At 41.4% G+C, this 13,253-nt stretch overlaps 1 protein-coding gene across 1 annotated transcript in view; it reads left to right on the top strand.

Moving 5' to 3' along the window:
* Positions 1-7,596, top strand: part of TPD52L3 (TPD52 like 3) — a gene marked incomplete at its 3' end in the record, with an annotated part of 51,758 nt that extends 44,162 nt beyond the window's left edge. Inside the window, exons 2-3 of the mRNA XM_080820191.1 lie at positions 3,100-3,204; positions 7,451-7,596. Coding sequence (XP_080676317.1) covers positions 3,100-3,204; positions 7,451-7,596 — 251 coding nt within the window. The remainder of the gene's footprint in view (positions 1-3,099; positions 3,205-7,450) is intronic.
* Positions 7,597-13,253: the final 5,657 nt, after the last annotated feature.

Here is a 13,253-nt window from a genome sequence, read left to right as displayed (position 1 = left end):
AGGTTTTTGTCTTTTTGGAGGCCTTTTGCAGCTCTTTGGAGGTTCAGTGGAAAGCAAACTGCACCCAGACCTCAGCCTCAGAGAGAAACCTTAGTCTGCTCCCCTCTGGGTGGTCCAGAACACACAGACTCCCCCTCTGCAAAATCCACGGAACAGCACAACCTCCCACAGGTGGTGCGTGCCCCCAGGCACTGTCTCAGGGGTCACCCAAAGCACCCACTTTATTCTGCATCCCCATGTCACTAAAACTGGGAGTGAAATTGGTTCAGGGAGCCTGCTTCCCATGGCTGCCTTTGCCGGAACTGCTGTCTGGGGACCAGGCCCATGCCAGTGGGTGTGCTCAGTCACCCAGGTCACAGAAGGCTGCCGCCACTGAGGGATCCTGACTAGAGATCATGCTGAGTTCCTTCAGGAGCAGACTGGGACCATCCAGACCTTCAGTCAGTCCTAGAGACCACTGGCTAGTGCCCACACCAAGCTCTCTCAGGCATGGTCGGGGAGCGTGGTCCGACCCCAGTTGCACAGTGCACGCAGAGCACAAAAGGGTATGGTTTTAGAGAGCACCCACCAGACTCTCACATGTGGGCAGGAGTGCACCCAACCCAGCGGTGGTGCAAGCAGCGCACAGCTGTGGGCTCAGGGACCAGGAACTGGAGGCCCCACCTCACTCCCTCTGGCATGGGGTGTTGCTGGCAGTGGCTGTTCTGGGTCTCTGGGCTTAGGCCCATGCCCATGAGCTCCTGATTCCACCAGTTGCTCCTTAAGATCTTTTGTTCTTTTTGAGTGTTTTTAACCAGACTCCTAGTTAATGCTGTCCCCAACCACAGGGCACTTTCATATTGGGGTATTACTTTCCAATGGGTCACTTCTGGTGGCTCCTTCGCCCTTCTGCTTATCCTCTGATATCAGTCCAAGCATTCCCACTCCACTTTACCTCTCCACTGGTGTCTTCTGCCCCCTTAGAGATCCAGAAGTATATAATCCTACATCTCAGGCTGATTTAATGGCTGTTCAGAGTGTTCTCTAAATATTTAGCTCACTTTAGGGGACCAGTTGAAACAGGTCCTACTTCTACTTCTCCATCATCTTGCCCCTCCTCCTCTAAACTTTATAGACTCCTGCAGTGAGCATCTGTACCATTTCTCCCAGGGGAAGAGGGGAAGTCTCATTGCATTTCTGCCTCCTGCTGGACCCCTGCTCAGAGAGCCGTTGCCTAGCTGTGCAGTAGTTTGTGGTTTACGACAACACTGAGGACAAAGATGCCACCTGGACTCACTGTTTTCTCCACTCCAATGCTTACAAACTCTGCTGCACTCAGGCACTCCTCCTACGCCTCCCCCTCCCCATTCTTTTTGTGATCCTGGGCATCCGGAGACCACGATGTCCCACTTCGGATTATGTTGTTTCATCACTTGAGCACCTTTCAGGCAGACTTCTAAAAGTTCTGATTTTGTGCTCCACTGCTTAAACACTTTCCAGTACCTGACTTATGGAAGATCCTTCCCTCCTTGGTTTATCTTCTGATGTATTACCTCTGATTCACATATCTGCAATTCCTACCTTGCAAAAAGTGGTCACTTTTCTATGTAGAATTGCAGCAATTCTTTTCTCAGATGTCCAATTAATTTCATAGGTGTTCAGAATGATTTGATAACTATCTAGTTGAATTCCAGGGGTTTTTATTCCTCCACCCTCTTAACTCTTCTCACACTCTATTTCTTTTCTTGCTCTCTTTCTTAGTGATTGATGACCTTCTGTAGTGTTGTGTTTTCCTTTCTTACTCTTTATTTTGTGTTTTTATTATAGGTTTTGATTTGTGGTTACCATGAAGTTCATATATAACATCCTAACTGTATACCAGTCCATATTAGGTTGATGGTCATTTAAGTTTGAACAAATTCTAAAAAAAAAAACTTTTTACTTTTCCTCTCCACATTTTATGTATACGTTTCACATTTTACATATTTTATTCATTTTTTATGTCTAATTTTGGCCTTTTTTCCACTTAAAGAAGTCCCTTTAATATTTCTTGTAAAGCTTTTGTTTGTCTGGAAAACCCTTTGTCTCTCCTTCAATTTTGAATGGTAGTCTTATTGAATACAGTATTCTTGTTCATAAGTTTTTTGTTTGTTTGTTTGTTTGTTTTTATTTTTTTTTTTCCTTTGAATAAGTTTCTGCTAAAAAATCAGCTGATAGCTTTATGGGGTTTCCCTTGTACATAACTTTTTGCTTCTCTCTTGCTACTTTTAAAATTCTTTCTTTATCTTTAAATGTTGATATTTTAATTATTTTGTATCATGTTGTGGACCTTCTTGGGTTCATCAGGTTTGGAACTCTCTGTACTTCCTGAACCTGGATGACTATTTCTTTCCCTAGGTTAGAGAAGTTTTCAGGTATTATTTCTTCAAATAAGTTCTGGGGGCACCAGGGTGGCTCATTCAGTTAAGCATCTGACTCTTGATTTTGGCTCAGGTCATGATCTCAGGGTTGTGGGATCAAGCCCTGCATTAGACTTCATGCTCAGTGGGGAGGCAGCTTGAGATTCTCTCCCTTTTCCCTCTGCCCCTCATTCTACTCATGCCCTCTATAAAGTAAATATATAAATCCTAAAAAAATTTCTGCCACTTTTTCTCTCTTTTCCTACTACAATCCCAGTAATATGAATGTTTGTTTGCTTAATGCTACCCAAGAGATTCTTTAACTTATCTTTATTTTTAAAAAATTCTTTTTTCTTTTCGTTGTGCAGCTTGGGTGTTTTTTACTACCCTGTCTTCCTGATCACTGATCTGTTCTTCTGCATCTGCTAACCTACTGCTGATTCCTTCTAGTGTATTTTATAATTCCAGTTATTGTATTCTTCAACTCTGATTAGTTTTCTTTATATTTTCTATCTTTTTATTGAAGTTCTCCCTGAGTTCTACTACTCTTCTCTCTAATCTGGTGAGCATCTTTATGACGCATGCTTTAAATTCTATCAGGTATATTACTTATCTCCATTTCATTTAGTTGTCTTTCTGAAATCTTGTCTTGTTCTTTCATTTGGAGCATATTTTTCTGTTCCCATTTAGCTTGATTTTCTGTGTTGTTTCTATGAATTAGGTGGAACATCTATGTCTCCTAAACATGAAGGAATGGTCTTGTGTATGGTCACCCCCTGTGTAGACTGTGTTTGCCTGTTGACTTTCATGGCTGGAATTGTTGCTGGTATGCAATGCATGTTGCAAGGCACTTTGTGATGGGTCTGCCCTGGTGGGATGGCCAGAGATGAAGTGGTTATGGACCAGGGGCAGTTTGGAGGCTCTCTGTTGCAGAGGGCAAGACAGCTTAAGCTGAAGTAGGTACAAGCTGGGATATCCTAAGGCATTATGTACAGAAGGGAAGATAGCTGAAGCTGAGGTGTGTTTAAGCTGGGCGTTCCATGACTCTGTGCATAGAGAGTGCCCTAGTGGGGTAGCTAGAGTTAAAATAGGGCACAGGCCAGGGGGTCTCAGGGTGCTCTGCATGAGGAGTGCCTTGCAGGACAGCTATAGCTAAAGTGGATGTGTAGAGGGTGCCTTGGCAAGACAACAATAGCTGAAGTGGATGCAAGCTGGGGTGTCCTGATGTGGGGCAGCTGGAACTGAAGCAGGTGTCAGCTGGAAGGCCCCAGAGTGCTCTTCTTCAGGGGTATCCTAGGAACCTGGATATCTGAAGCTGAAGTGGGGGCTGGAGTATCCAAGGTGCTTTATGCCTGTATTATCTTGAGGGGATGGCTGGAGAAGTAGTGAGTGCTGACTGGGGTGTTCCAGTGTGCACTGCCGTGCAACTGCCTTAGGATGGCTTGGACTGGTGTGGGATAGGGGCCCAGGGTTCACTGAGGCAGTAGGTCAGTGAGGGTCCCCAGACCTTGCTCTCATTCATGCTGTCAAGGGGAGAAGGGGAACATAAACTGTGACAATTGCCAGCCTTTCTGACTTGGAGAGCATTTCAGTAGTTCCTTCACTGTTTGGCAGGACTCTAGGGCTCTATCTAGTTCAGCACTCTAGTTCCTTTATATTCTAGTTTTTCTCTTAAACCAAGGTGTTTTTTTTCTTTCCCTGTGCCTCAGGGCATAGGAATCTGCTGTCCTATCTCTCAGTACTATTCCTATCCACTGCAGTTTGCAGGATCAGAGGTGGAGGTTCCTTTTGTTACCCTGTCTCTTTCTTGATGTTTTCTTTTGTTGTGCAGAAGGTATTCAGACAGCCCTCGGTTCTTCAGGAGGAATTTCTCTTGTAAATAGGGGAGATTTGGTGTGTCCTTGGAGGACATGAGTTCAGAATCTTCCTACATTGACATCTTGGACTGGAACCCCTTCATAAAAATTTTAATTTACCCTCCACCAGGAGAATATGAGAGAGGTTGTTTCCCTGCATTCTCATTAACGTGAGGTATTATCATTAGTCTCTGTCAATTTAACAGAAAAAAATTACATCTTACTATTTTGATTTATATTTCTTGATTACTAGTTGAACTTAAAAAAGATATTCATTCAACATCTGTGGCCATGATGTTTTGTTTTGTTAAATTCTATGGTTTCATTTGTACCTAGTGTCCTTCAATCCATAGATTCTCCATTTTACCCTTGCCAGAGAGTAAACTTTTGATATTTTGTGATGATCTTTGCCACAGTTGCTTGACTAGATTTTTGGGAGAGCTATAAAGATATTTAACTCCTCAACTGAATTTTCAACCAATCTTAATGTTTTTCACCCCATTTCACACCACCACCCTCCTCTTCCTACCTCCAGAGATACCTGGTTCTTCCATTTCCCAAGCTTTTTGGTGGTTATGCAATGCAATTTGCTTTGTTTTTTGACTTTCTTCACTGCCAGCTTAAGATTCAAATTTCTCAGGTCTTCCTAGTAAGTTACTGTTCTCCCTTGTGTTGCCTGTTGTAAGGGTCTATTTAGCCAGAGCGGCCCCACCTCGGTTGAATAGCCATTTTGTTGTTTATGCAGTAAAACTTAAACTGACCCTGGCTGCCCCCCCCCCAACCCCCAGGAACTTACTTAAAAGCAAGTCCGGGAAACCAGTCCCAGGTAACAAAGCCCAAATACAAGGGTGGGTCAGTTCAGGTGGAGATAACAGCCCGAAAGCAGGGATGAGTCCAGTCACGTGGAGACATCCAATCAGTGGAGTATGCATATTGTCTCCCTAGCTACCAAGGAGTGTGGGCCCCGCCTTTTGGGCACCAATTGTGACCAAGGTGATAGGCTAGTTCAAATAGCTACTATGGGGTGAATTGTAGTTCAATTGGCCACCCGTGTGTGACCTAGCATGACTGTGCAGCTTTCTCTGTGTGTTGCAATCTCATTGGCTACCTGTGTGTGGCCAGGCTCAACCACATGGCCTTTGCTCTATAAAAGTTAGTCTGTGAGGCAGGGAGGGGTCGCCCTCTCTGCAAGGTGCGACACCAACCAGTTGGTTTGATGGTCGGTTTGATTCTCAATGCTTGGCATGAAATAAAGCTTTGCTTGGCCTTCACTTTGTATCAGTTTCGCTCCTTTGACCATGGACCCAACATTGGGGGACCCAACACCATCTTCCTAATTTTTGTGGTGGTTATCTCATCTCCTGATCTTTTTGTCCTTATAGATTATGTCTTAAAAGTATATACTTCACTCTACTGTTATTTTATTTATTTATTTTTTAAGATTTTATTTATTCATTTGACAGATAGAGATCACAAGTAGGCAGAGAGGCAGGCAGAGAGAGAGGAGGAAGCAGGCTCTCTGCAGAGCAGAAAGCCCAATGCGGGGCTCGATCCCAGGATCCTGGGATCATGACCTGAGTGGGCCAAAGGCAGAGGCTTTAACCCACTGAGCCACCCAGGCGCCCCTTATTTTTATTTATTTTTAAAATTTCTTTTCAGTGTTCCAGAATTCATTGTTTATGTACCACACCCAGTGCTCCATGCAATACATGTCCTCTATAATACCCACCACCAAGCTCACCCAACCTCCCACTCCTCACCCCTCCAAACCCTCAGATTGTTTTTCAGAGTCCATAGTCTCTCATGGTTCATCTTCCCCTCCAATTTCCCCAACTCACTTCTCCTCTCCATCTCCCCATGTCCTCCATGTTATTTCTTATGCTCCACAAGTAAGTGAAACCATATGATAATTGACTCTCTCTGCTTGACTTATTTTACTCAGCACAATCTTTTCCAGTCCAGTCCATGTTGATACAAAAGTTGGGTATTCATTAAAGCTGTGATCACCAAGACAGCATGGTACTGGCACAAAAACAGACACATAGACCAGTGGAACAGAGTAGAGAGCCCAGATATGGACCCTCAACTGTATGGTCAAATAATCTTCAACAAAGCAGGAAAAATATACAGTGGAAAAAAGACTGTCTCTTCAATTAATGGTGCTGGGAAAATTGGACAGCTATGTATAGAATGAAACTCGACCATTCTCTTACACCATACACAAAGATAAACTTGAAATGGGTAAAAGACCTCAAAATGAGGCAGGAATCCATCAGAATCCTAGAGGAGAACATAGGCAGTAACCTCTTCAACATCAGCCATAACAACTTCTTTCAAGATACGTCTCCAAAGGCAAAGGAAACAAAAGCAAAAATGAATTTTTGGGACTCCATCATGATCAAAAGCTTCTGCACAGCAAAGGAAGCAGTCAGCCAAACAAAGAGGCAACCCACGGAATGGGAAAAGATATTTGCAAATGACACTACGGACAAAGTCCTGATATCCAGGATCTATAAAGAACTCCTCAAACTCAACACACACTAAACAGAATCATGTCAAAAAATGGGCAGAAGACATGAACAGACATTTCTCCAATGAAGACATACAAATGGCTAACAGACACATGAAAAAATGTTCATCATCGCTAGCCATCAGGGAGATTCAAATCAAAACCGCATTGAGATACCACCTTACACCAGTTAGAATGGCCAAAATTAAAAAGACAGTAGACAACAAGTACTGGAGAGGATGTGGAGAAAGGGAACCCTCTTCCACTGTTGGTGGGAATGCAAGCTGGTGCAGCCACTTTGGAAAACAGTGTGGAGATTCCTTAAGAAATTAAAAGTAGAGTTTACCTATGACCCTGCAATTGCACTACTGGGTATTTACCCCAAAGATACAGATGTAGTGAAAAGAAGGGCACCTGTACCCTGATGTTCATAGCAGCAATGGCCACAGTGGCCAAACTGTGGAAAGAACCAAAATGCCCTTCAACGGATGAATGGATAAGGAAGATGTGGTCCATATACAGTATGGAGTATTTTGCCTCCATCAGAAAGGCATCAGGTTTTTCAAAAGCAATAGGGGAATCTAGAAGGAAATGGAGCAATGCCTTCAAGATTTAGTGTAGAGTTCTGTCCCAGTCAAACTTAATCAACTGTGAAAGTAGAATAAAAACACTTTAATATATTTAATCTACAATGCATCCTTCCCCAGAAGTTGCTGGAAGATATGCACCACCAAAACAAAGAGAAGGAAGACATAGGGCACATGAAATAGGTGATACAGATGAGGTCAAGGGAATTCCTGAGATTGATGATGAAGAAATATCCCAGGATGAGAGTTATGCACCAAGGCGTTGAAGGCAACAAACCCAGAATGGAGCATTTCAAATGGCTCTAGAAAAGACTTAATAAGATGTAAATGATAGATTACCTGATACTTATGAATGTTTCAAGTCCTGATTCATGCTAGTGGTAAAGAATTGGAGGTTAATTCAAACTAGGGAAAGAAAATAAAACCAGAAAGAAAGTAAAAATTGGATTCAGACTTGAAAGATAGTTTGAGCAGGGTAGAAGGGGTATTTATTGATATTTGATTCCTATACAGGTCCTTTCTACCTCACTTCTTTTTTTTTTTAATTTTTTTTAAATTTTTTATTTCTTTTCAGCGTAACAGTATTCATTGTTTTTGCACCACACCCAGTGCTCCATGCAATCTGTGCCCTCCCTAATACCCACCACCTGGTTCCCCCAACCTCCCACCCCCTGCCCCCTTCAAAACCCTCAGGTTGTTTTTCAGAGTCCATAGTCTCTCATGGTTCACCTCCCCTTCCAATTTCCCTCAACTCCCTTCTCCACTCCATCTCTACCTCACTTCTTAAGAACAAATGGCCTTTGATATCAAGGATATTATCCTTATGGTTTTATTATCACTATCCGTTTGGACCAAAAACATTGAGCCCTTAAACCTTAAGTCTTAAAATTGTGTCTGTTCTGTCTAGATAGTTCCCCCAAACAGACTCAACTTTAAATGGAATCTCGACTGCAATTGGCAATTAAAGCAATATTACTATAGTCTTGTTATGGCATCTTACTGGTTTATGTTGGCCTTGATCTTTTTCTGTGTCTATTTTTCCTGGATTGATTTGCTCATATCCTTATATCAAGGATTTCATATTGATATTAGCTATTTCTCCATCTCTCCATCTGCAACCACTTCATTTAGTGCAGAACCTTCAATAGTTACATGGATATTTGTGGTTCTCTCTAAAAAATTCTCAGTCTCTGTCTCTATCTTATGCTTTAATCTGAGCTTTCCTACACAGACAGGAGGGTGTTTGGGTCCTTACTTTCTGAAAAAAAGAACAGATTTCAGGTTTAAAAAGAAAGTTTAGGGATGCCTGGGTGGCTCAGTTGGTTGAGCCGCTGCCTTCGGCTCGGGTCGTGATCCCAGGGTCCTGGGATCGAGTCCCACATCGGGCTCCTTGCTCAGCGGGGAGCCTGCTTCTCTCGCTGCCTCTGCCTGCCTCTCTGCCTGCTTGTGTGTACTCTCTCTCCGGCAAATAAATGGATAAAATCTTAAAAAAAAAAAGTTTAGTGCATAGTCTTAGACAGCTCAGGCCACTATAACAAAATACTTTAGACTAGGTGGCTTAAAGCTGCAGTTCTGGAGAGTGAGAAGTCCAGATCAAAGTTCCAGGAGATTTGATTCTTGGTGAAACCTGTCTTCCTGCTATGCAGATAACTGCTTTCTCATTGTATCCTCACATGATGGACAGAAACTCTGGTGTCTCTTCTTAAGGATGCTAATCCTATTAAAGAAACCCACATGCATGACCTCATTCAAACCTAATTACTTCCCAAAGACCCCCACCTCCAAATACCATCATACTGGGGGCTTAAGTCTTTAATGTATGAATTTGGGGCAGACACAAACATTCAGTCCATAACAATACATAGAAGCCATTACTTTTTTTTCTTCCTATGAGTGTCATCAGAAATTCTGGCTGTAGTTACTTGTGCATGTACTGATTGACTATTTCATGACCACTATTTATGCACTTGTTAAACTTCAGTTAATATTGGGGAATCTTGTCAAAATGCAGATAATTCAGATTCTGGGGTAGAGCTTATCTATTTCTAACAATCTCTCAGGCAGTGCTGATATTGCTGGAATAGGGACAACACTTTGAATGGTAAGAATATATGTAACCACACATACTCAGAAGTATTTATTTGGAAAAGTGGGAAAGAAAGGATTAGGGTTTTTCTTAAAAAGTATCAAACATGAGTACATGCAAACAATTGCTGTCTAATATGTGTTCAGTACAGATTATATATAATATTATATATAATATATGTCTAGTATATATTAAATCATATTTGGTCTCAGGTAGTATGTTAGATACTATAGATCTTATACCTGGAAATTATCAGTGCTTCCATTGGCCTAATTCTCTGTAGATATTAGAGATCTGTCCTCTTGAGATAGGAATGAGAAAGGATTACCTCCTTTTGGGAGGGATAAATGGAAGGAATGACAGAGACAGCACAGAGGATGCTAGGATAGACAAGTAACAACAAAATTACTTGCTAAGAGCTCTCCTTGAAAATGTCATTGAAAATTAAACTAATATTTCTCAAACTTCAAGACATATAAGAATCACTTGGGGTATTTGAAGGTAGTGCAGATTACTGAGTTCTATGCCCTGAGGTTCTGTTGCACTAGGTCTGGCAGTGAGTGGGACAGGGGAGGCAAAAAGTGTATTTTAAATAAGCACCTGACATAAATTCAAGGCAGTTTGTCCCTGGACAATTATTTTGAAAATCATTGTGTTAGAAAGATGCATAGTAGTCTTTAGGAAAATAAAATAAAGCAAAACACCTAAACAAAACCAGGAAAGTATTTCTATCTTAGTTGGAGTCTTTTTGAGTTACTGTAGGAGAGAAAAAAAGACATCCCACTGTCAGCAGACAGGTCTGTCAGACATCTAACTGTAAATTATACAGGCTCAAACTCTGTGTCAGTACTCTGATGAGGACTCTTGGTCACAATTCATAGGAACATGGAATTTATATCTCTTAGGAATCTTAGAGGCTTTCCACCTTTTTTGTTTGTGACCCATAGTAACAGATACACTTTATATTGTGTTCCAGGAAAGATACACATGCACAGACACACTGACACAACATATAATGTGTACATTTATTCACTTCATCAAGCAATACTCTTATGATCTGTGGTGTACTCTCATAGTTTTTGTTTGTTTGTTTATTTTTTGGGGGAGTGTTACATTTAAATAAAATAATCAAGGTCATGAGTCACTAAATTGATTGTAAGATCACCATGTCATTCGAGAAATACCAATTTAGTGTGATAACTTTATTTTATGGATGAGAAAGAAGCTTGGAGTTGTAAAACTTGTCCAAAATCACACAGCTGTGAATAGTAGAGCTCAGAGCTAGAACTCAGTTCTCAGGATTTTTAAAAATTTAAATTCAATTAGCCAACATGTTGTATATCATTAGTTTCAGATGCAGTGTTCAATAATTTACCGGTTTTGTGTAACACCCAGTGCTCATTACATTACATACCTTTCTTAATGCCCATCACCCAATTATTCCCTCCCCAACCCACGTCCCCTCCAGCAACCCTCAATTGGTTTCCTAGAGTTAATAGTTTCTCATGGTTTTTCTCCCTCTCTGTTGACTTCCCATTCTGTTTTCCCTCCCCTCCCCTATGGTCCTCTGCCCTGTTTCTTATATTCCATGTATGAGTGAAACCATATGATAATTGTCTTTCTCTGGTTGAATTATTTTGCTCAGCATAATAGGTCTCAGACTGTTAACTAAATAACATGTCTGTCATGGCCTACTGTATATTTCAATGTTTATTTTATTGCTTTTAGCCTATTTTCTCTCAGGAAAAAAGATCTATTTTTATCTATTAGATTGCTTATCTAGTTGAAACATTTTGAGGGGTACAAACGCCTTTTTCCTGAAGGAACCACTAGATGGTGGTATAAACTCTTCTGATGGTGGACTATTCAATTGAACTAAGGTGAATTCAGATTTGTATATTTGCATCCTTATTTCATTTTTTAAGATTTTATTTATTTATTTGACAGAGAGAGAGAGAGAGATCACAAGTAGGCAGAGAGAGAGAGAGAGAGAGAAGAAGCAGGTTCCCTGCTGAGCAGAGAGCCCGATGCAGGCCTCAATCCCAGGACCCTGAGATTGTGACCTGAGCCAAAGGTAGAGGCTTAACCAACTGAGCCACCCAGGCTCCCTGCATCCTTATTTTAAAATACTTTATAGGTTGGTATTCGTGGATAAGCTGAGCTTTATGCCCATCCTGAAGAAACTATTTTATGACTTCACAAGTGGATTACAATTTTGTTTCTTGGTCTCTTTCTTCTTTCTTTCTTTTTTGTGTGGAAGAGAGATTTAGAAAAACAAACACATATGTACTTCCCCAAAGGCCCTCTTGTTTTGTACTTAATATATTTTATCTGCTCCATGCTCTTACTTTATAGGACTTTAAGTAATTATTTTCTGTTATTTCTGATATTCCAGGTTGAGACTTAATTTCTTTTAAAGATTTTATTTATTTGACAGAGAGAGGGAGAGATTACAAGTAGGCACAGAGGCAGGCAGAAAGAGTGGGGCAAGTAAGCTCCCTGCTGAGCAGAGAGCCTGATGTAGGGCTCAATCCCAGGACCCTGAGACCATGACCTGAGCTGAAGGGAGAAGCTTAACCCCCTGAGCCACCCAGGCACCCCAAGACTTAATTTCTTTTAATGTGGGAAATCAAACCCTTTTGGGTCTACCATAAAAGAATAAAAACTCCCAACAATTTTATATTTATTATCTCTTAATTAAGAAAATTAATATTCTGCTTTATAAGATTTTTTTTTAAATTTTTTATTTATTTTCAGCATAACAGTATTCATTGTTTTTTCACCACACCCAGTGCTCCATGCAATCTGTGCCCTCCCTAATACCCACCACCTGGTTCCCCCACCCTCCCACCCCGCCCCTTCAAAACCCTCAGGTTGTTTTTCAGAGTCCTTAGTCTCTCATGGTTCACCTCCCCTTCCAATTTCCCTCAACTCCCTTCTCCTCTCCATCTACCCTTGTCCTCTATATTATTTGATATGCTCCACCAATAAGTGAAACCATATGATACTTGACTTTCTCTGTTTGACTTATTTCACTCAGCATAATCTCTTCCAGTCCTGTCCATGTTGCTACAAAAGTTGGGTATTCGTCCTTTCTGATGGAGGCATAATACTCCATAGTGTATATGGACCACATCTTCCTTATCCATTCATCCGTTGAAGGGCATCTTGGTTCTTTCCACAGTTTGGCGACCGTGGCCATTGCTGCTATAAACATTGGGGTACAGATGGCCCTTCTTTTCACTACATCTGTATCTTTGGGGTAAATACCCAGCAGTGCAATTGCAGGGTCATAGGGAAGATCTATTTTTAATTTCCTGAGGAATCCCCACACTGTTCTCCAAAGTGGCTGCACCAGTTTGCATTCCCACCAACAGTGGAAGAGGGTTCCCCTTTCTCCACATCCTCTCCAACACACGTTGTTTCCTGTCTTGCTAATTTTGGCCATTCTAACTGGTGTAAGGTGGTATCTCAATGTGGTTTTGATTTGAATCTCCCTGATGGCTAGTGATGATGAACATTTTTTCATGTGTCTGGTAGCCATTTGTATGTCTTCATTGGAGAAGTGTCTGTTCATATCTTCTGCCCATTTTTTAATATGATTATCTGTTTTGTGTGTGTTGAGTTTGAGGAGTTCTTTATAGATCCTGGATATCAACCTTTTATCTGTACTGTCATTTGCAAATATCTTCTCCCATTCCGTGGGTTGCCTCTTTGTTTTGATGACTGTTTCTTTTGCTGTGCAGAAGCTTTTGATCTTGATGAAGTCCCAGAAGTTCATCTTTGCCTTTGTTTCCTTCGCCTTTGGAGACATATCTTGAAAGAAGTTGCTGTGGC

Source organism: Martes martes (genome assembly GCF_963455335.1).
Source record: "Martes martes genome assembly, chromosome: 12".
Classification (NCBI taxonomy): domain Eukaryota; kingdom Metazoa; phylum Chordata; class Mammalia; order Carnivora; family Mustelidae; genus Martes; species Martes martes.
Note: the sequence above shows the minus strand (reverse complement) of the source record. Positions and strands in the feature narration are given on the sequence as shown.